The sequence below is a fragment of the Dermacentor albipictus genome, chromosome 3 (genome assembly GCF_038994185.2).
Source record: "Dermacentor albipictus isolate Rhodes 1998 colony chromosome 3, USDA_Dalb.pri_finalv2, whole genome shotgun sequence".
Classification (NCBI taxonomy): domain Eukaryota; kingdom Metazoa; phylum Arthropoda; class Arachnida; order Ixodida; family Ixodidae; genus Dermacentor; species Dermacentor albipictus.
In genome coordinates, this window is record NC_091823.1 from 126060957 (window position 1) to 126085745 (window position 24789).

The 24789-nt window shown below is 48.4% G+C and overlaps 1 protein-coding gene across 3 annotated transcripts in view; it reads right to left on the reverse strand.

Moving 5' to 3' along the window:
- LOC135909438 (MAM and LDL-receptor class A domain-containing protein 1-like) overlaps positions 1–24789 on the reverse strand; it is a 269210-nt gene that overhangs the window by 212109 nt on the left and 32312 nt on the right. For all 3 annotated transcript variants that reach the window (XM_065441393.1, XM_065441392.1, XM_065441394.1), the window contains exon 3: positions 14259–14512. In XM_065441393.1, the coding sequence (XP_065297465.1) occupies positions 14259–14512 (254 nt within the window). The remainder of the gene's footprint in view (positions 1–14258; positions 14513–24789) is intronic.

Below are 24789 nucleotides of genomic sequence, written 5' to 3' on the forward strand. Positions count from 1 at the left end.
ATTGCTATAACCTGCAGTTCGACAGTGCAACGCAAAGCTCTCTGCGTTTGTTATGTTGCTCGGAGTGGCGATAGCGCGCTGGGTCAGTGACTGGGACGATGCTTGGGTCGCGGTGTGGCGTCGAAGCCGTGACGAGAAAGCGGCGGCATCGTAAAGGTTGAAAGAACATGTTTTGAGCGTTTAGACCTTTGTTTGTTAAGTGTGTTAGGTTGGCACTGTAGCGTTACGTGCTTTATGAAACTTCAGAATAGAACAAAGAAGGCACTACTGATACAAGACATATACAATTGTACTTCTAGTGGCTTGACAATCAAATTTTATTGAGGGCTTCATTATGTGCTCATTGAAATGCGTGTTTTAGGACTTTGAGAACACAAACTTACTTGTGGTAGAAAAGATAGCTGCTTCCTAGCTGTAGTCTAGTGTCGCACAATGGGTACCCGCAAAGCCGCGCTGTAACGCTTCGGAAGCGGTACGCCAATATAAAATATGATGGAGCATACTCGTAGGACGCCACTAGCGTCCTAGCTAGCACTGCAGCAGATGTGCTTAAAAGTACTTGAAGACGTTCAGCAATTGTGACAGCCGACGCAACCTTTCGAAAGAGCGAGAGAGTTCGCAAGTGCCTGTCGTCTGCGAGAAAAGTCTCGCGTTTGCAGCGAGCAGGCGTCGTAGCAGACGACACTTGTAGCATTCCCGACCTTGGCATTCCTCTCAAGGGCGCAACGCTTTGTCACAATACAACATTTTTATTTCCAGAACTACTTGATGAGTATTTTTATATAAGTACATGCACGGTTGTTTTGCTGTTGCAAAAGTGAATAAATAATTATTCTTTGGCGTTAAATTGGGAACAGAATTGCACAAGTATGCATACCCTGGTGTGTCCTGCTGACAAACTATAGTAAACCATGCTTCCATCTCAAAGTCATGCAAAATTTATGTAGCGTGTTGTGCATTATGTAACATACTGCAGAAATATAATTAGATTTTACGCGATAATATTTGAGTATAGCGCTGTTTACTGCGCCAAAAGCAAACGCCACTAGTCTAAAGACCGAAGTCAATCCGAAGCCTGTACTTCCCATCATTCCCATGAAGGTTGAGGCGACGCTCATGATAACCCCCGTAGACACTAGCGCCACATTTCCCTCTAGGGTATTTTTAGAAACTCTATGACCTCACCATTATAAGGGTGCAAAAGAAACACAGTATAGATCCTCTCCTCTTCTTGATAAAGATCCTCTGCGTCTCTAGTATGAATGATTCAGCAACCACGTTCACTCAACCGACCATCCTGTGTACGCTGGCAAAACTAGTGCCATTACAAGAAAAAGTCACATGACTGTGTGGCACACCCAGCACAGTGACAGCGGCAGCTGAAGACGTGGCTCCATAGAGGCTCTATTTTCGGCATCATGCATTAGAGGGTGTTAGTGGCGAAATCTTTCCATCATTTTAACGAGAACGATTTCAACTGTGCGCCCGGCATCGAAGGCGAGCTATAGCTTCTGCTGCTCTCTGCACAGTCGTCTGCTCAGCCCGACATTACCTGGTTCTATCCGCGCGCCTAGTTCTGCGATTCTCTTGTTCAGCAGTGGTTCGGACCTGGCGAGGAGGCGCCATAATGTTTACCGAAGAATGAACATGTCCCATGCCTTAACCCGTCGTTCGATACGATGCTGCTGATGATGATCATTTATTGGCATCCTTTTATTACGCGGCAGTGAGAAATATTCCTCTAGCTTACAAGAGTTAGCCAGCATAGAGTTTCTCACTATAACACCTAGAGGGTAATCTGGCGCCACTGTCTATGGGAGTTTCTTAAGGGGGCACCATGCCGTCATGGGAATGACGGTATATGTGTCTGCGAGGCTCGTGTTGGCTGTTGTTGTAAGAGGCTCCGTCTAAAACGTGGATATGGCTACGCAAATAATGCATTCTGAAAGTAAAATCTTCATAAAATGTTTCCATTCACGCATATTACATCTTTACTCACCCACGATGCATGACCAAGCGAAGAAAAGCAAGAACAGACGACAAACTTTTTCAAAGCGAGCGCGAACCTTGTCGTCTGTTTTCCAACTTTAGCGACCCGCTGATACTTTTTACGTAACATGTAGTCGTACACACAATAACAAGTTCTCATAGTTAAACAAAACATGTTTTCGCCTAATAATAAAGCGAAAACAGCTTTTCACGTGTTATTCCAGTAGAAAATGAATCATTGTAACGGACGGAATGCTACTTGCCAAGCGTGTCTTCAAGGTGTCCTGTCTCTACGAGAACGATGCCAATCCGAATCAACAATATACCAGCATTCCCATGCGTACCACAGCGCAGCAGCGCCAGATTTCCCTCTAGGTAATGTGGTGAGAAACTCTATGTTAGCCAGGTCCAACTGCATAAAAAATGCTACTGCTACATATCGCTGCATATGGAGGAATACAACCCAACTGGTGTGCAAAGTTTGAACCTATGAACGCTACGCTGCGCGCATGTCAACATCGCGTGTCAAGTGGTACGATTCGATACTGATGCTGCTACTCCTGATGACAATTTATTTGCATCCCATTTGAAACGGAGTGGTGACAAACAGTCACCTAGCGTTCTTGATCGAATCAGTAATGGTATATATGTTTTACATTCTACCATTATTGCATACTTCTTAGGCTTCGCACATGTCGCATCGCATGACAAGTGAGTGAGTGAGGGAAGAAACTTTTATTGCAGGTCCGGCGAGGACGCGAACCCGTCGCGCGCCCGGCTAGTCCCACGTCGGGACCGGCAGGTCTAGCCCACCGGCCCAGTCGCGGGCACATCGCATGACAAGTGGCACGTACAGTGCTAACGTTGATGATAGCAAAGATGATAATGATTTAGTGCATCCCTTTTGAAACAGGGCGGTAACAACCAGTCACCAAGTCTCTTCAAGTTATTCAGGTATGCCATACAGGCTTTTAATTCTAGCATTTTTTATACATCTCTTTATTCTTCTTTTCCTCCTCGAGTCAGTTCAACTATTTCTTGACGAATCCCCCCTAGTAGGGAGGAGCCTGACGATAGCTGAGATATACACTGGTGGTGGCGGCGGCGGACAACATCGCTAACCGAAAGGGCTATGGGAATGAGCCTACAGCAGCTTACGTTGCAAAATAGAGTATTCCAATTCATGAAATTCTACTCTACATTAGCAACAGCTGTCAAGTTCTTTGTGTCCCCCCCCCCCCCATTACTAAGTAACCATTTCACTTCTTTTTGTACGCGGCGATTGAGCAGCAGCGGTGCTATGTTCGCAATCAAATGTTTGCCCTTAACAGCACAATTAGATTCGATTTGATATTCCATGCCACCTGTTTCAAAAAAGTATTACATCATCTTTTAATAAATCCTCACCAATGCGGCACTGCCGGCCGTATGACGTGCCTCTATCTGCTGGTTAAGACGGTCTTCCAGAATAGATGCCACTGACAAGCACGGATACAGCAAGAGCTGTCTGCATACATGCACACTACGCTACTGCATCCTTGTGGAACTTGGTGATCTTCGCACCCAAACGACGGCAAAACTGCACCTTCTTCTCTGCCTCTTACCGCCTACCTTGTTCCTCATTCAGCTTATCATGTCCTGCCTGTTCTTTCCGGTTATGGCGCTTACAAGAACTATAGCTTCCCATGTTCAAAGCTTCCTATGATAGCTCTGGCACCAATGGCCAGCTGAAATTTGCGAGCTTGATTCCTCGTAACAGCCAAGTCACCCAAGCTGTATACTCACTAGTGACAATAGGTTCGGGCTCATGATCATGATTCCATCGTGGTCGTTGCATGGCAATCATTCGAGCTTTATCCTTCGACACTCTTTATGCCATCGTCGACACGCCTTCATCGTCATACAGTCGCCATTCATTCCTTAACACACCGCCATAGTGCGGCCGTAGTTATCGTTCGATCGTCGTCATTCCAGCTTCGTGATGCTATTGCCATCACTAATTCTACTCCGACCAGTCGAGTCGAGCTTGGTCACTATATGTGTTATCGGTCGTAATGCCCTCGTGGTCTTTGCATCTTCATCATTCCAGCTTTGTCATCCGGCTCTCATCACCCCATCGTCCTTACATAGTCGTCGTCACGCTGATTTCTATTGTCGTCATCGCATCGGTAAAGTCGTCCCATTGCTATCTTGTCACCGTCGTCATACTGCCTTCATCATTTCATCGAATTAAATTTTTTGTTATTGTGTTGTAATCATACTGTCGTCATTAAATCATGGATATAACCTTTTTGTCATGTCGTCATCGTCCTTCGGTCTCATGCCTCCATTATCAGACCATCGTCGGGATGCCGTCGTGGTCGTTTCACCATCGTCCATGCAGCTAAGTCATGCGACTCTGCTCATGCCGTCGTCAAGCCATGATGGTCATACAAGTTTGGTGATACACTAATCGTCATGCCATTGTCTTGGTACAGTCATCGTCATCACACTGTCCTCACTCTGGTGTTTTGCCATCATCGCCACTACATCCTCGGTCGTCATCCATTCGTTTTCATAGCTTTGTCGTCATGCTACCATCATCAAGCTGTCGTTTCTCCACACTCATCACATGAGTACCTTCACTATATTGTGGTTATGCCGTCGTCGTCACATCACTATTATTAATCAATTGACGTCATTAATTTTTCGGCATCCTAACGCAATCATGCTGTTGTCATTTAATCGTCATTATATCGTCGTTGTAATCAATTCGTTCTCGTTATTTCGTCGTCGTCTGTAATAGGAGTTGACACTACCTGAATTACGCGGCCGAATGCGAGTGACTGTCGTGGTGTGGCGATGGATGAAAAAGAGGTGGAGCCGGTGACTGGCGCTGAAGGGGCGGTCATCAGCATCAATGAGATTTAAACTCTGAGGAGGAGGAGGAGGAGGAGGAGGAGGAGGAGGAGGAGGAGGAAATATCTTTATTGTGTGTCCTGCGAGTTGGTATATACACAATATTTTAGCCTCCTTTTCTTTCCCCAAACTTGAACTTGAAATGCTTTTGCTTTATGGTCATGGTACAATTTTAAGTTCCATAAAAGGCTCTAAAATCTCTATCTTTCATTATAGCTTACCTATTATAAAATTGTGACTTATCTTACACTCTACTATAACCTATCCGAATCCTGGCCAATCCCCCAAAGTAAGTATCTGGCAGTAGATCACAAGGACCTACATCTACATCATACGAGTGATTGTGTTGGTTGGAGGCAGCGTTCCATCACGTCCATCACGTTCGATGCGAGAGAGGAGGCAGAACAGTTGTGTCTTCTTGACTCGAATGTTGTGGTCCGCTGCCGCAGTGCTTTGTCGTTCTGGTGTGCCCTGGTCCAGACCTTATCCGGGTTTGCTGACAAGTAGCCGGCGGTTAGATTTCTTTTCATAACTTTATTATTATTTTTCTTATTCCTTTCGTTGAAACCAGCCGTTCTTGATAAGGTGTTGTCTGTTTTATCTCCGAGCGAGAGGGCTACCTTCTGGTCTGCTTCCATTCCCCTGCATGATCTAGGAGTGGAATTGTTCCTTCGCAGTGGAACCAGTAGCGTTCCTGTGGCTTTGATACCTACGAATGGAGGAGCTATTTGTATGAAGAACCCCAAGGCTATTCAATCAGGTCTTCACGCCATCTCGTGGCACTTCTACAATATAAACAAGGTCCGACAGTTTCGATGTGGGTGGAGCCTCTGTTCTTTGCCAGTCCAGGCCTGTACACATGATATGCTGAAATGCTATAATTTTGCCACGCAGCCGGTGCGCTCCTTCATCCCTCCTCACCTAGCTTGCTGCAAATGCCTAGTTGGGGGTGTAGACATAAGCTTAAGTCCATTAGAAATTCTATAAATAGTTGCTGTAGCAGATGTAGTTTCCGTGTACCACTGTATCAGGCTTGTAGACAATAAGATAATGCCCACAGAAACAACCACAGTAACATATGCAGGGACAGATGAAGGCATGACAATTAATCTACAGAGTAGAGCCCTTAGGTCCACGACCACTGCAATGCCTCAAGTGCTGGTGGTATGGCACAGCACTGATAGCTGTCGGTCAAGTGCTCGTTGCCGTTTGTGCGGGGAAGATCATAGTGCCAACGATTGCACGTCTCAGGCTGAATCGTGCTGTTTGCGCAGTGAAAATAATGCTGCCACTACTCCAACTGCCTTGCAAGATCGAAAAAGATCCAGGTAATCGAAATAATTTAAAGGAGGTCTAGCTCTAATCGAGAATCCTAGTGTCGTCGAGTACCTCGACTCGTCGGGGCTCCCGGCGAGACTATAGTAAATTGCTACAAAGACGGATAACCTAACGCCCATCCCACCACCTCGGTCTTCTTGATCCGCCACTACTCCGCTTCTGCTGGGCCACCTCCTATACGGTCTATCACCAGCCTACTCCTCCGGTCGAACCCACTGGGCCCTCCCGGCCGATGATGTATGATGCTCTGATGCTGCTAGGACGACCCTCTATCTTTCTCCCTCCTACCATCTCTGTCCTTTACTCCCATCTCCTGCACCCTGCTGGCACTGAGCGGTGCTCCCGCATCGGTTGCAGAAGATAGTGCTAGCCTTTCCTCCTTTCCCCACAAGAACCACTTTTCCCTCTCTCTTGCAGAAGTTCAGCGCAGGGCCCAGGGTTATGGCGTACGCGGCAAGGCACCATCATTTCACCATTACTCCTTAATTTAGCTCTAGTCGGCCTGCCCAAGAAAATAAACAGAACTAGAAGGATCGCATCCCAGTCTCTACGCGGATAACATCACCCCCTGGGTTCCCGGAGGAGGAACGCTACAAGCGAGAGTATATGCGGTCCGCGATTAGCTGCGAAGATCAGGCCTCGAATGCTCGGCTACCTAATCCGAACATTTCATCTATAAACCCACAATTAGAGGTCTCAAAATGTTGGGCGACGAGGAACGGGAATATATACTGCAAAAGACGCATTATATTGGCAGACGGTACTCCCATACCGCACGTACACAAAACTCGACTCCTGGGGTTACACCTCCAGGCAAATAGCCATAAAGGAAAGACGGTGGGAAGACTTCGTCGTTTGGTGGATGACACGATCCGACTCTTGCGTCACACCACGAATAGACGAAACGGTATGCGTGAAAATTGGCCGATACGTCTGGGGCAAGCGTACACGATAATCGGCATAACGTATGTTGCCGCCTGCCTTAAGTGGATAGGGTAGGAAAAGAAACAATGTCGAGTGCATGATACGAAAGGCTTTCAAGAAGGCGGTCGGCGTTCCACTCAACATGAGCACCGACACCTTTCTAGAGCTCGCACTTAACAGCTCACTTGACGAGTTAATCGAGGCGCACGACGTTGCGCAATACAAATGATTAGCCAAGTGAAAGACAGGTCGACGCATCCTTGAGTGGCTCGGCATCGCGCACAACACTCAACATGGTGAAAAGACGGCGGTTCCCGCGTCGGCCTGCAACCGCCGGATCATCCCGCCGTTTCCCAAGAACATGCGCCCGACGCACCACGTCGGGAGACGAAACAAACAAGCAAGCAACTTTCAAAAGACATTTGACAACAGCAACGAGGCGGTGTGCGTAGATGCCGCGCGGTATGGGGAAGGAAGAGGCGCACACACCATCACGGTTGTAGAGCGTACGGGTAAGAGACTCGCGAGCGCCACGCTAACCACGGGACACACGGAGGCGGCCGAAGAAGCCGCGATTGCCCTAGCACTCGCCGCGGTACCAAACGCTGCGATCGTGATCAGCGACTCGCTGGCGGAAATCCGCCGCTTCGCCCGCAGCCGCGTCTCGCGGGAAACGGCTCGCATAGTCCAAATTTGTGACGACAGCAACTCGACATCGCCCTCACAACCCCAAAATTTTACGGTTTTCCTCTTCTGGACCTCGGCACACACCGACGTACCGCTCGCGGGTAACGAGGTGGCACACCCCACTGCTCGAGGTCTCACATGCCGAGCCACCGCAGATTATGTGGCCGCCGCCTCCACCGCCGAGAACGGGGCATCGGATCTGCCGGATCGGGACACAGTGACAGTAACGCAGCAACAAGAATCACAATGGGCGTGGGGCGATCTCGAGATCACGTTCAGAGACCTCACCGAACACTACAGAATCGAAATCAACGCACCTTTACGCCACCGCACGATATATTACACAGGAATGAGGCCGTAACCATCCGCTTACTGCAAACACACACCTACCCTAGTCCAGCCGTCTTGCACCACTGTTACCCAGGATTATACAAAACAGGTGCGTGTAAAGCGTGCGGACACAGAGCAACGCTGTGACACATTGTTAGGTATGGCCGGACGCCAAGGGCCCCGTGGGCGCTACGTCTTCCCCTTCCCCTCTCATGGTCGGGGCCCGTGAGTGCTGCGTCATCCCCACGCTACCGGAAAGGTCACTCACCCGACGCTCTCCCCGGATTCGTCGAAGAAAGGTCACTCACCCGACTCTGTCCCCGGATTCGTCGAAGAGAGGTCACTCACTCGTCGCTCTCCCCGGATTCGTCGAAGAGAGGTCATTGACCCGACCCTCTCCCGGGATCCGGTGAAAATACGATCGACATTCCCTTCCCCTCTCAACTTGGTCGGGGCCCGTGGGTGCTGCGTCATCTCCACGCTACCGGAGAGGTCACGCACCCCACGCTCTCCCCAGATTTGTCGAAAACAGAATCGACTTCTCCTTCTCATGCCTGGTATTGCAGGAGGAGGGGCCTTCTCTCTGTGCCTGTCACGTGTCATCGACAAAAGCAAGATCCCACCCACACGATTGTAGAGAGCCTATTTAAGGGGCTCCGAAATGTACTTGTGATACTTCATACTTCATACTACATACTTCATTCTCTTTTTATTTTCTTTCAACTACCTTGGAATAAACAGTGCATGTTTCGCACTAGCAAAACGTCGTCTCTCCCTTTCTCGGTCGCCATGGTCTACCGGATGCCTGCAGAGCTCGCCGACAACGCCACGCTACCCAATAAGCAATGTCGTTGGAGCTTCGAGAGACAGGTCGCTAGCAGTGGGATCACCTAAAAATGCAACAAACTGGTTGCTAACGGAGGGATCGCCCTGAGGTGCAACAACATGCTCTGGGAATGTGCCAGCAACGACGGTACTGAAACCGCTGCCGTTCGCGACGCGTCCATAACGGCGGCCGTTACCAGCGCACAGGAGGCCTCGAGCTAACTGCATCCCGACGCCGCCCAGGCTGCGGGCGCCACTGGCGACCTTCTCTGTTGGCGTAGCCACCGCCGAAAAGCGGCTCTGGAAAGCTTGGAGTTGGAAGACCAGCGCTGGGCCGTCCGGCAAGCCGAATGTGCCACCCGAGTCTAAGGACTTCGAGCCGCCACCTGAGGCCACCACAACAAAAACTGTTGCACCATTTTTCTAATAAAGATTAAAAAACTTATTCCATTATTCTACAAAAATGAAAATCCACACGTCAGAACTTAATCAATTGTCCTTTTCATGGGGTAATAAATGGTTTTCCACAGGCAAATGAAAAATATCCATAAAAAATTACGATGCCGCATCCCACGATTAATTTTTTACGTAGACAGGTCTGGTCTGGCACCGTCCCACCTGTGTCCTACCTGCCAGGATCCCGAAAACATTGATCACTTTCCACTAGCATGCCGTTGATTTAGAAATCAGAGGAACAACATATAATTTTCATTCCAAATCTGGGTATTTCTTTGCCTACGCAAAATCGCCTCTCCTTCAGCACTTCTTCATTGGGCTTTAGCCACAGGAACATAGGCAGGGCCATTGGCGACTATTTCTGTGACGCAAGAAGGCTCCGATGTTAATTGCTGAAACCAATGATTGGATACATCATTAAATCGCTGATTGTGCGTTCGAAATTATTTTAATTCACCCAAAAACAAACACAACATGTGCTGTTTGTATATAATTACAAACATTTTTATTTCTGTATCTGCAACGTAAACCTATTTCTTAATTAGGGCGAACGTTATACATCACCCTGACTTACTTTGGCGTTTAGGTTTTTCTCTCTCCCCGTCCCTTCAATCTTTAACCGCCGGCTGGTTGGACAGTGCCCCGTAGGGCGCCACAGGTGAGGAGCAAGCAAGCAAGCAAGCAAGGCAGTCATGTTACCAGCCTGAGTTGTTTGGTCGGTACATTAATGCCGAACGAGCCAGGCTGTCCGTCTGCCCAAGGCCTGTGTCCCTGAGTGAGCTGGGAGAACAGGTCGGGCTCTTCCTTTGTTTGAGCCGGCCTGCTGCACTGCTGTGTGAGGATCCGACGCTGGTGTGTTCCGGTGCAGCAGAGGGTTCAAGTGGGTTGTCGTGTGCAGACACACGATCAGACGTCATCCTACATTGCGCAACGCATGGATGTCTAAGCGACAGACAACCATGAAGTCAATCATGTGTGTTATCGTGTACGTTGCCCTAGTCCCGTCCCCGTGCCATTAAAGCCTCTCTGTGTTCATTTTGTCATTCCTGTGTGTTTGAGGCCTGCACACACACTACCAATCACATGACCCACTCACACTATCATGCATCCCTTGCCATGTACTATTCGCCATGCCCTCTTGGTCGCTTCTTCATCTTATTGTCGTCGTACAATGATGGTCACATGATCGTTGGGATCTCATAATCCTCATGTTGTCCTCATAACACTGTCGTCGATGTACCATCGTCATCATTTAAGTATTATCATGTAATTGTCGTCATGCCGTCGTCTTTATACGCCACTGTCTTTCCATCGATATCATTCCTTCTTCCTCATACCATCGTCATTGTGTTAACACCATACCGTCTGTAACGCATCCGTGTTCATAGGCGACCATGGCGGGCGGGTGCCATATCAGAGTGGAACGATATCTGATTATGTAGCATATAGCTTATTCAATGGAAGTCTCAGAATCGGCACTACATGTGTTAAATAGGCTGGACTTCGGGAATATGGTGTGTCACTACGTTGCACATATGCTATTGGCACTGACGTCTCCGGAAACAACCCCCTTTTCTCAGTGCTTTCCTCGTAGCACGCGACGTAGAAGTTTTGCGACGTTGTACCGACTCCCACTTAATCACGTTCGAAGATTTCTTCGCAAGAGTGCGAATGTCATCGTCGTTTTAACATACACTACATGACATAGTTATAGGTACGTACGATTGCGTTTCACGCTGATGACGTAAAGTTCCGTGTTTCATACGCTTACCGTCCACTACCAAGCTAGAAACGAACAACTGCCATGTCGTAAGATCGCATCGAATAGCCGGCTTAGATAGCACGCCATAAGCCTACATACGAGCGTCTTCAACGTAGTCGTCGTCGTGCTACTCTTGTCCCACAGACGTACAATAGCTGGCCATGCACAGAGTTACCTAATTTGCAGAAACACGATGGCCCAGCTCGTATGGCTTTGCGGAAATACAAGGAATCGTAGAAAGCCAAGTACCACCAAAATGCTTCGCATGACATCGATTTCCGCAATGCGTGGTAATTGCACATTTTTTCAGCGCATCAGTCGCACCATAAAATAAGTAACTCATTTCATTCATTAGTTAGGAATTATTAAAGGTTTTGCCTTCTCAAGTGGTTGCGCAGAATTGTCTTATACAAACATATCTTTCACAGAAGAGCGTATTTCTGGGCTCCATTGGCTCTTATCCCTTTTAATCTGAAGTCAGCCATAGAATACCGGTTGGTAGATGCGCCTGGTTTATAAAACAATCGGAATTATAAGGCTAGATAAAGTTGACTTAAATTGAAGCTGAGATGCTGCATTTGCTAGGTTTGAGCCAATTAAATGTTTCTGTAAGCAAGCGTAAACACATCCAGCGCAAGATGTGTAGTGACAATTGAGTGTCCATCCATACGCACGTTTAAAATCAGCGAACATCTTTTTAAGTCGTGTTAAGTTGTTTTTTAACTAGACATAGTGCAAGCGATGTTTTCGAGCGTATTCCGTTGCACCAATGAAGGTGCGAGGTAAAATGTATGATCGTGGACCTCACTACAGAAACTGAAAGTTTTGCGAGTTCGTACACAAATGCCTGGTTGCCCTAGGTGCGTACGAAGGACGCAGACAACGTCCGGTTAACTACTCTCCTCGCATATCTTGGGATGTTGGGCCAGTATTGACTATCTACATTTCAGGGCAGGCGTAATTTCGGCTTATCGGCGGACGTTAAGTAAACACAGCTAATATTCCTTCTTCGGAATGGAGTATCTCAAGTAAATTAAATAACTAAAGCTTTTTCTTCGGAGCGCTTGTCATCAGTAGCCTTCGTTATTTATCTGCAACTTAAGATACACAAGAAACACCCAAATATTTCATTGAAATAACAATTACAGCGACACTCCAGGTACATTTCTGCCGTCGATGTCGGCATCGCCATCGCCGTGAGGTTCCGCATAAACTTCAATGGCGACAAAATCGATGCCGGGCGCCGTGTGCTGTATACATGCGAGTGAAAGCGTGCGAGGGTGAGCCGGCAATCCCGGCTCAATCTCGCCCATGAAAGAAAGTGAGCGCGTCGTCTTCCGACATGCGCAAGGCTCCCAGCTGAGGAGGGGGCTGGCGTCCTCCTCTGAGCAGCCCTCGTGGCCACGCCCGCTCGCCCGGACGTGTTTTACAATTGCTAGTAGGTGCAGCGTGGCGTGGCGCTTTTGACGGCGCTCGACGTTTCTGCGCAGGCGAGAGTAAGAGAGGGTGTGAGAGAGAAAATCTGGGGGCATTTGCTCTTTGAATATGTGACTCTGCCTAGGCACTACAGTGGAGAAGTCTCTTTGCGCGTGTAGTGCGGGTTTGTTCCTAGGCGTGCCGGCATGGTGGAGGGGGGTCAAGTTTATTTACGCTCCGCCGCTGACTGCCCGCGCGGTGAGGAAGTGGGCACGGATGCCCCATTTTGTGATCACTGTCTCTCATGGGGCAAGGTTCAGACTTGTGCTGTATAGGTCGCGGGTAACTTCGTTAGTTGCGACAATAGATTGCATTTTTACAAGCTCTGCTCCAGGAGGGCACATGTAACCGGCAAACCGAGGCCTCAGGAAAGCACCTGAAGTTATATTAAAGCTGGCCGCGCAGGATCTCCGGGACAGCCAAGCTGTAGCGGGGACATCAAAGCTGAAAGCAGGGCGGTCCGTTGGTTGGGGCCGCAGAGGCCGAAGGGTGCCAGGGGGTGTTCGCATAAAAAATTGTCTGTCCGCTATAGCGGACAGCCGATCTTATACTCCCCTGGCACGTGCAGGTCTCTGCGAGCCCCAACCCACGGGCCAGTCCGGCTTCTAGCTTTGATGTCCCCGTTGCAGCTTTGGTGTCCTGAAGACGCCGCCATAAATGCGAAATAGTGACACGTTGTTTTAATTAGCAAACCTCATGACTGAATAAATATAACTGCGTCGAGCCGCCAACTTTTGATGCTAGGTTAAGCACTACCACGCCCCGCGACTTGTGCTGGTGCGCCTAAGGACAAACGCATACAACACGCGCTAAGAAACTCCTCCGTAGTGCCTAGGCAGAGTCGTATATTGAAGGAGCAAAAGTCCCCACATTTCCTCTCTCGCACCCGCTCTTACTCGCGCAAACGTCCGCCGTCTCCGCAAGTACCACGTCCAGCTGTACCTACTAGCATTTAGAAATAAGCCGCCCGGACCGCTGTATCTTGAAGGCTATCTGCGATGGCGACAAGGAACGTCGTGGCTAGGGTGAGGTAGGAGGGGTGCGTTCTGCTCGGGCTGGCGTGACCTGTGCGGGCCGCTGTGTCTTCAAAACCATCTGCGACGTGTACAGAGTCCGCCTGGCGCAAGGGAAACCGACTATCGCGGCTAAATCTCGCGCGCCATATATTCAACTGCGCCAACAAGTCTGCAGTCTGCATGTCCGCGCGCGGTCACGCGCGCCATATTTTGAAAGGGATTTGCTGTCAGCTCATACCTTTGTGCGCGCTGTGTTCTCGCGACTTTTGCCTTGAAGTGATAAGCCACATGGCCGTTTCATTCGCTGCTGCTGCCGCGTTTGCTCCCACCAGCGTTTTGACAGCGACTGTCCGCGCTCATCGAGTATGATGTGTTTCTGTTTCTTGTGCGCGCTGACACCACGCTTGTTAATTCAGTTAGTAAGCGAAGGTTCTCGAGTTTATACGGCCGATGAAGTTACTATCCTTACTTCACACAGCTGTGCAATAAGTTATCGCAATCGACGCTTCGCCTCTCCAGCGAAACTGCGATTTTTTTTTACCTTTAATACTACCTACCTTTACCTCCCCGCTGTGCTTCTCCGAGTACCGCACACGTTGCCAGCGGCCGGAGGCGTCCCGCTGGGTGGCGTAGAAGTCGGTGCAGATGCCATCGTCATGTTCCATCGAGAAGACGGCCGGCGGATGGTCCGTGCCTGACTGGTGGTACCAGGCTGTGAAACACAGCGGGCCCGTTGTCTTGTACACCAGCATGGCGGTGCGGCTTCCGTCATCAGCGGAGCCGGTCGTTGCGTAGTAGCACGAACCCTCGTCTGGATTGTAAATAAATTAATGTACACTTTAAGCAGAGTTAATAATTCACCATCTGCATCTGTGCGATCCTCTTTCTATATAAATCCGTATAAGCTGCGCTACACATGTTTCTAGGAAATAAACGCGGGTGGAAGGCGTAACAAGACACGATATGAAGTGACCAAACACCTCATGAGAAAATATTGTTCTTAAGGAAATGTGTCAGTTCACGCGATGGACGCCAATACAGGATAAGAACTAAAAAAAAATACGCACATGACAAAAAACGAAACTAAAAAATGAATTTTGTTAGCTTTCCTAAGTAATTAAATCTGAGCCAGTATTTACAATGAAGTTTCTAATGCTAAAATCGTTAATAGAATTGTAGGTACAAGGCAATCGTGATGATAGATTATCGAAGGTGGTAGTTGAACAACAAACAGCACTAAGAAACTCAAAGCTTAGTCGTTCAACCGATGTTCCTAAGACGTGTGAAACTGCCCGGTTTTCTTCAAGTGTTGTTCCTAAAAAAAATTGAATTATGGGGTCTAACGGGCCAAAACCAATTTCTAATTATTATGGGGCACGCCGTAGTGGAGGATTCCAGAAATTTCGACCACCTTTAACCTGCACCTAAACATAAGTAACACAAGTGTTTTCGCATTTCGCCCCCATCGAAATGCAGCCGCCGCGGCCGAGATTCAATCCAGCGACCTCGAGCTGAGTATCCCACCACCATAGCCACTGAGCAACCACGGCGAGTCAAGTGTCGTTCTTCTTCAGGTGCACATATACGTTTCTGGTCAAAGGACAAGTTTCTGTTTTTTGTTTGTTCCCTTCGCTTGGGTGTGCCGGCTTCCAACCATGCCATTTTTCAGCAACCTGAGAACTGATACACAACGCCTTTTTTTTCGTGGATTCTCTTTGCCATTGGCTAGCCTCTGTCGCTAATAAAATGTTCAACATCACGATTGGCTGAAATTTTCTTTTGTGAGAAATTCTAGCGTAAGAACTCTTCGTGAATATGGACTCTGTTTAACGCAACTTAGCCTGACTTGGAAGACCAACTGGTTCATATAGAAGCATTATTAACTGTCACTAAGAGCTGCACACTGCAGGCTGTCATTTAACTCTCATGAACAATATGGCCACCTCAAAGATCTTGAGATTGACCATATCGCACTGATGGCCAAGTTGCTCAGGGCAGCTTGATGCCACCGATCGCACCAACAGCGGAACCCGTAAGGTAAAGGCGTTCGCTTATTGCTCAGAAGGAGCTATGTGTGGACAAATGTTGATCCCACAGCTAAATTAACTGCGCGACGGGACTCATCAAATTATTTCAGCTACACAGTTAGTGACTTTTCCTCTAGAAATGTTGCATACTATACTGAATGGTTTAATTCACTCAATTGATAACGTTGTATACCGTCCAAGCGTACAGTGTAAGAGCGTAGAATACAGCACAGCATCACTCAAAAAGCAACTCATTGGAAAGCAACGCCCACAACTACACTCGATTGTGCAGCAAAATATTGTTACGGTGAAGTGAAGGAAGACGTTGAGTTGGACTAGAGAAAGACGAAGTCTGGCGGTTGCCTGAACGCCATATCCATCATTTGTAAATATAAGTTATTTTACACTCGTGGGCCTGCTTTCTTCCCGCAACATTTTGGTGGAGGTGCGGGGTACCACCACGGAACTTCGCAGCGGACGTCATCTACCTGCTGCCACAATGGCAAATCAACCGACACAAGCGACAACGCCTCGGCAGCCCGTGCCCACGGTCATCCTCACTCACCCACGGGACCCGGGAACATTTTGTGGCACGGACAACGTCGACGTCGAGGACTGGCTTACGATGTACGAGCGAGTGTGCGACAACAGGTGGGATCCTACAATGATGCTTGCAAACGTAATATTTTATCTGAAGGGAACTGCGAAGCAATGGTATGACACACATGAAGCTGACCTAACGAGCTGGGATGTTTGCAAAGAAAAAATGCGAGACCTGTTCGGCAGACCTGTCGGTCGTCAGCTGGCAGCTAAAAAAGAACTTGCGTGCCGCGCTCAGACGTCCACAGAATCCTATGTCGTGTACATACAGGATGTGCTGGCCCTCTGTCGCAAGGCTGATGACAACATGACCGAGGCAGACAAGATTGGCCATATATTGAAAGGTATTGCAGACGATGCCTTCAATCTCTTGATGTGTAAGGATTGTGCCACTGTGGATGCAATTATTAAGGAGTGCCGGCGCTTCGAACAAGCGAAGGGCCGCCGCGTCACTCAAACTTTCGACCGGTTGCCCAATACCGCCGCGACATCTTCTTGCGAAGACCCGCCGCGGTTCGTTCAGCCCGCAGGACCGGAAGAAATAACGCGCATCGTTCGCCGTGAGCTTGAGGCCATGGCCCCGACTCCCGTTCGTTCAGACTGTCGGGAAAGCGTACCCGCTATCTCCCTTATACAAGCGGTCGTTCGGGAGGAAATAGCAAGTTTGGGCATTCCATCTCTCTGCTCAGTCCGCCATACCAACACCTACCAAATTTCTCCGACCGCTCGCTCCCGGACGCAAAGCTTTCCACCACTCCGTCGCAACCCAGCTGAATGGCGCACAGCGGATGATAAACCCATCTGTTTTAATTGTTCCGGTATTGGACACATCGCCCGTCATTGCCGCAACCACTGGTCGTCGCCTCCTCGGTGGTCGTCTCCGAGTCACTACAGCCAAGTACCCGACAATCGCACTTTCTCGCCCTATACGCCGACTAGGAACATCAACGCCGACAGTGCTCCACCAAGATCCAGCCGATCCCCGTCTCCGCAAGGTCGTAGGTCCCGTTCGCCTCTCGTTCACCGCTCTTCGTCCCCTTCTGCAACCGGTCGCTTCGCTTCGGGAAACTAGGCGGTGCAGCTCCCGGAGGTGAAGCTGCAGCTTTCAGTTATGAGCGCTGCTCTCCGCCGCCGGCTCAAAAAGGTTCTGACCCCCGCCGTACCGTGCACCGTGCGAGTCGCCGATGGGAGTACGTCACCTGTCCTTGGAATGTGCACAGCACGTGTGACCATTGGGGGCCATTATACCGTAGTTCTATTTATCGTCCTTGAACACTGCCCACACGACCTAATTCTCGGCCTCGACTTCCTTTCGAAACACTCTGCCCAAATTGACTGCTCCGCAGGTGTTGTACAGTTGGACCTGCCGCTTCCTGCCGACGCAACCACTTGTGCTCCACACCGCTTATGTGCTGCTGAATTTGCAAGGCTGTCTCCACAGGCTGCTACAAATGTCCTGCTGACGCCCTGTCCTCCCGTACCTGATGGCGAGTACGTCCTGTCGCCGCTTACTGACGTGGTTTTGTCGCGTAATATTGCCCTACCGAGCACCTTAATTCGGATCCGCGAAAACTGCGCTCGCGTGCCCATCCTCAATTTTGGGTTCTCGTCACATGTTTTGCCACACGGTAACGCCATAGCGCATATCACTCCTTTGGAAGAATTTCAGATTTCTTTTTTGACCTCTGAATCCTTCCTCAGTACGAACGGACCTTTGTCATCCACTCCTTCGTACTCGACGCCTGCGGACGATGTTTCTAAGATGATCGCCCCCGACCTTCCTTCCGAGCAAACAACAGCTCTTCGTCATCTCCTGTCATCTTATCGGGACATCTTTGATTTGGACGACCGTCCACTTGGCCAGACATCTGTTGTCACGCATCGCATCAACACCGGTGACGCCAGCCCCATTCATAGGCGGCCATATCGTGTCTCGGCAACAGAAAGGGCCATCATACAGAAAGAAGTAGACAGGATGATGGACAAGGACATCATTGAACCCTCCAGTAGCTCGTGGGCATCACCGGTTGTCTTAGTAAAGAAAAAAGATAACTCGTGGCGCTTCTGCGTTGACTACCGTCACCTCAACCGGATAACAAAGAAGGATGTTTATCCCTTGCCTCGCATTGATGACGCTCTTGACTGCCTTCACGGATCCCAATACTTTTCATCAATTGACCTCCGCTCCGGCTATTGGCAGATTAGCGTCGATGAGATGGACCGCGAGAAAACCGCCTTTGTCACACCGGACGGTCTGTACCAATTTAAAGTCATGCCCTTTGGATTATGCAATGCGCCAGCTACATTCGAGCGCATGATGGACTCTCTCTTGCGCGGCTTGAAGTGGTCTACATGCCTGTGTTACCTCGACGATGTGATTGTGTTTTCGCCGAACTTTGAGAGCCACCTGCGGCGCCTCACAACCATACTCTCCGTGTTTCGCAGGGCTGGCCTTCAGCTAAACTCCTCCAAGTACCATTTCGGTCGCCGTGAAATTAACATGCTTGGTCATCTCGTCAACGCCGCCGGAATCCAACCTGATCCACAGAAAGTTCACGCCGTGCGAAATTTTCCTGTACCTTGTTCAACGAACGATGTCCGTAGTTTTCTGGGCTTATGCTCTTATTTTCGGCGATTTGTGAAAAATTTTGCGGACATCGCTCACCCTCTCACTGACCTTCTTAAGAAAGACGCCTCTTTCCCTTGGGGACCGCTACAGGAGAAAGCCTTCTCTACCCTGATTGAGCGGCTTACCACTTCCCCGATTCTCTCCCACTTTGACCCTTCTGCGCCCACTGAAGTACGAACTGACGCGAGTGGTCATGGCATCGGCGCTGTCCTCGCTCAGCGTCAACAGGGCCAAGACCGTGTCATCGCTTAGGCTAGCCGCCGCCTTTCCACGCCCGAGCGAAATTACTCCATTACTGAGAGAGAATGTCTCGCGCTCGTATGGGCGGTCGCGAAATTTCGCCCGTACCTTTTCGGTCGGAGCTTCTGCGTTGTCACCGACCATCACGCCCTCTGCTGGCTCTCCTCTTTGAAGGACCCAACTGGACGACTTGCACGTTGGGCATTGCGCCTACAAGAATATACATTTTCTATTATATATAAGTCAGGACGCCTGCATAAAGACGCTGACTGCCTGTCCCGCAATCCCGTGGATCAACCGGACGATACCGATGCAGACTCGGACATCAGTATTCTGTCCCTCTCCGGCTTCCTCCACATTGGCGACGAGCAGCGCAAGGATCCTGTTCTTCGAACACTTATGGACCGCCTAAGCTCCTCGCCCAATGACCCGTCCCTTCGGATGTTCACCTTGCGCGATGGAACTTTATACCGTCGTAGCGTTCGTCCTGACGGCCCGGAGCTCCTCCTAGTCGTCCCCAAGCACCTTCGACTCACCGTGCTCCAGCAACTTCATGACGCTCCTACTGCTGGACATCTGGGCGTCACTCGTACTTACGACCACCTGCGGCGCCGCTTCTTCTGGCCTGGCATTTATCGCTCTGTGCGCCGTTATGTCGCTTCTTGCGACCTGTGTCAGCGCCGGAAGACGCCTGCTATGCCTCCCGCTGGTTTGCTTCAACCCATTGATATACCTACAGAGCCCTTCTTCCGTGTGGGCCTCGACCTCCTTGGTCCGTTTCCAATTTCCATCAAAGGAAACAAATGGATTGCTGTAGCAACCGATTATGCCACTAGATATGCCATCGCACGAGCCCTGCCAACCAGCTGCGCTACAGATGTCGCCGACTTCTTACTAAAAGACGTCATCCTGCACCACGGCGCCCCTCGCCAGTTGCTGACGGATCGCGGCCGCTACTTTCTATCGAAGGTCGTTGATGATCTGCTCCGCTCCTGTTCTACAGAACATCGGATTGCTACCGCGTACCACCCTCAAACGAACGGCCTCACCGAGCGACTCAACCGCACACTCACTGAAATGCTCGCCATGTACGTCTCCAACGATCACCGCGACTGGGACGTCGCTTTACCATACGTCACTTTCGCATACAACTCGTCCCGTCACGACACTGCCGGATTTTCACCATTTTTCCTTTTGTACGGCCGCGACCCCACCTTGCCTTTTGACACGTTGCTACCTTCCGCAGTACAGTCACCCAGCACTGCTTACGCTCGCGAGGCTATTGACTTAGCCGCCCAGGCCCGAGATGTCGCCCCTCATCGCCTCACAGTCTCGCAAGCTTCTCAAAAGCGACGCTACGACCTTCGGCACCGAGACCACCATTTTTCACCTGGTTCCCTTGTCCTTCTCTGGACGCCTTCACGTCGTGTCGGCTTGTCGGAAAAATTACTGTCCCGTTTTTCTGGTCCGTACCAGATCTTACGCCAACTGTCCGACGTGACCTACGAGATCGCCCCACTCGGTCAGCCTTCCGTGCCTCCCAACTTAACCAGTGATGTTGTTCACGTCACCAGGCTCAAGCCCTATGTCCCCCCAATAAGTGAGGCTGTTTAACTTGCACCGGGACGGAGCTCCCCCACCGGGAGGGTGATGTTACGGTGAAGTGAAGGAAGACGTTGAGTTGGACTAGAGAAAGACGAAGTCTGGCGGTTGCCTGAACGCCATATCCATCATTTGTAAATATAAGTTATTTTACACTCGTGGGCCTGCTTTCTTCCCGCAACAATATTATAGCTTTTTCTGTTCTCAATGGGTTTCGTTTTTATGCCTTTTCAATGCGCCCTAATAGTACTCCGTATTCCTTCGGCCACGTGACTATATTACAGGGTCAGTATTCCCTACATGGATGCCTGCGCATGAAGGTATAGGGTGTATGCATATTACGTCATCCGCATAGGCGCTAGCGCGGCCGCCATAACTGCGGATGTGAGTTAGCGCTGCCCACGTGAGCCAGCCTCTGCGGCGACCCTTATTAATATGACTATTGAAATATTGCTGGCATTTAGTTATGAATTGTTTGCTCAATATCCTTTCAACAGTAACTCAACAATTATTGAAAGCACACAGCAATTATTCAATATTAAATTTGTTGGGTACCTCACAACAAAGTCGTTGAGAAAATTATGTTCCCATTTAGTTCAATAGTGTTGAGTAGTAGTTCACAACAATAAAGTCATTGACTTAATTCTGTTGATGTGTGGCGTTTTATGGCGCAAGGGCCAGGTATGGCCAAACAGCGCCATGACAAATGTAATGTTTACAGTGCATTGTGAATCGTGTAGACAATGAATTCTTCATGGTATATGTGACATGGCTGTAAAGAGGCCTAAAATCTGTTGCTGTGGATGGGTTAAATTTTTGGTTGCTAAAATAATGACACTAAGTAGTGCTGTGGGCTATGGCAATGGGGTTTCGTTAAAAGCATGATGCAATAAAACATAATGTTGACACTTTAGCTTCAAGAAATTCTTTCAGTGCAGGGGCTGTTATACGCGCGCTAAAAATTCCCTGACCAAATGATTTCCAGAGTGTCTGTTTCAGCTAAAAATTCTAAGACTAGTTTCGGATTAAAAAGCTAAGAAAAATTTCTAAGAAAAAATTAAGAGTGAAGAGGAATATTTTCCTGATATGCAGAAATGAAATACTTTTTCCTCTGTGGCTCTATTGCAGGGCATTGAATAAGAACGTGCAGCACTGTGAGATTTTGGCCGCACAAGTCGGAGGATTCCCCCCAGTCGACTAAATTCTGTTGGCATATTGTTGAATGACATTGAGTAGTATTGAGGCTCTGTTGAGGGTTCCCAAAAATAAGGTCGTTGCCTAATGCTGTTAACTTCTTGTTGAATAACTTTGAGCCTTATTGAGCTGTATTGAGTTTTGAAATGTATGTGAAAAACACACACATACGTGTACGTGTGCGCCTTTGCACATATATATTGTTTTATTGATCACTTAATCACCATGGCATATAAACAGGGTGCTTTACGTTACTTGAACCATTGACGTGTCTACAGAGTGGGCAGGGGGACATTGCCCCCCTGTCCACCATGTAAATACGCCTATACTTCAAGTTACGTGCCCCCTTTACTAATTGGGCACCCTCTGTCCACCCAGTAGATACGTCAGGGGTTCGAGTTACGCAAAACACTCTGCATATATATATATATATATATATATATATATATATATATATATATATATATATATATATATATATATATATATATATATATATATATATATATATATATATATATGTGTGTGATTTCATGATAGCGCATGTATAGCTGCCGCAAGGTTATATTTGAAGAGTTGATGAACTTGAAAACCCCTCTCTCTCTCTCTCTCTCTCTCTCTCTCTCTCTCATTCACACGCACTTTTTCTTCTACCGGGTATCCCAGCTGGCTCTAGCCCCCATATAAACATATGCGAATTAAAACAATATTACCAAAGTAATGTTGTTCGCGCTGGCTTGGTTGTACTCAAATTATATTTTTCATGCCGCCTAATTGGATAATTTTTCTTAATTAATAATCCGACTTCTCAAATATTATAGTGAGATGAAAAGTTTCAATGAGAAAATTGTTGAGCGTCATCAAACACTCCCGACGCATTTTTCTGTTGCTAAATGCGTGCTACATATAAGTGTTTTCCGAGTGTGAAAGTAGCCCGCCAATGCACGCAAAATTGCCGCGCAACTGGCCGCTCGAAGCACTTTGTGAGTATTCGCGCACCTCTTTCTCGCTTGGAAAAACACTTTTATGTTGCACCAATTTATCAACATAAAGCTGTATCGGAAGTTTTTCATGTTCCTCTACAATTTTCTCATTGACATTACCGTAAAACTACCTGCGCACGCACAAACACACACATACGCACACACACACACGCACGCTCACACACACATGTATATGTATGACTTCAGGAGAGAGCCAGTATGCTTGCCACAAGATTTTATTTGAAATGTTGGTGCACCTATAGAAAAACAACTTTCTCTCTTTCGCACGCATTCTTTCTTATACTGGGTGTTTCAGCTAACTTTAGCCGGAGTTTAAAAATATGCAGATGTAGTCTAAGATGACGCAACCAAATGCATGTTGCTCACTTATGTATGTAGTGTGTCACGATATCTTTGTATTTTTCATAATTAGATAATTAGTGATGAATAATGAACCAACTTCTGCAGCAACAAACTTAGGCAAAATTTTTCAATGAGAAAGTTATGTGTTCAAAAACGGCGTTGCCTCCATGTTAAATATGGGCAAGATGCCGGAGAAAGTTAACAAAGCTCGAGTTTGGAGTTTTACATGTCAAAACCATGTTTTGATTATGAGCCACGCCGTAGTAAGGAACTCCGGATTTATTTTGACCAGCTGGGGTTCTTTAACACTTATCAAACATGGAGTACATGGGCTTTTTTTTAGCATTTCACCCCCATCGAAATGCAGCCGCCACGGCCGGCATTAGATTCTGGGCACTCGGGTTAGTCGTACAGCCCCTCAACCACTACGGCACCACGGCGGGTGTGACGAAGAAAGTAGTGAATACCGTTTTTATAGAGCGCGTTTCGCTTAGATGTTACCCCTTAGCGAGCAATAGTACGAAACGAAAAGTTTGGGCGATATCTACGGCATAGTGCTCATATTTTAAGTGGAGGCTAAAGTCTCTTCTGTGACATATACGGGGTGCTGGCCAATGTGCTGGGAATCTGCTTGGCCGCCAAGCACAATCTACGCTGGTATGATTTTCCGGTGACAAATCGTATAGCGCAGAAACTCACGAACGAATGATTAAAGAAGGGGACGAGAGACCGTCTGCGGTATGCCATGATATCGAGCAGCGGCAATTCCGTACTCTTCTGGTCAATAGTTCAGTTCGCGTTGTTTCTGCACGCGTTAGTTATTTTTTTTTAATCCGGACGATGAAAACTGTGCGCACACACATGGCTCGGCATTTGCGACGTTTGAATTTTGCGCCATTTTCCGCGCACTCAATTAGCTCCGGCGGGTGCACTGCGTTACTGCGATAAAGATAAAGGAATAGCACTATATTGCAAAATTTTTTACTAAATATTACAATTCATGATGATATCAGCGTGTATTTGTATGCGTGTACTTGTACGATTGCGCAGTTTGCGCTGTTCACGCTTCAGCGCGTTCCGGGAGTTTGTGCACACCGTTTGCTTGAGAGCTTCCTGCGTTTACTGCGTTCTTTCTGTGCTTCACTTGACTTCTTTGGAATATTCATGTGTGTTGCTCGCTTTTTATGGGCTTGGTGCCCCGAAAGGTGTAATGATCGCCTCCGACTCAGCAACATCAAAAGTGAGTGAGTGTTTCGAATTCCCCTTGTTCGTCCATTGCGACACGGTGAACAAAAGCGCGGAAATTCGCACAGCGCCTGCGTGTGTCTACCGCGTGCCTCTTTTTTGTTTTTATTCCTAGTAGTAGCCTTCCGTTGCGAGAATTCTTTGTACAGCACTAGATTTGTGGTATATAACATGGATTGTTGTCCTGGTGTAATTTCACAGTCCG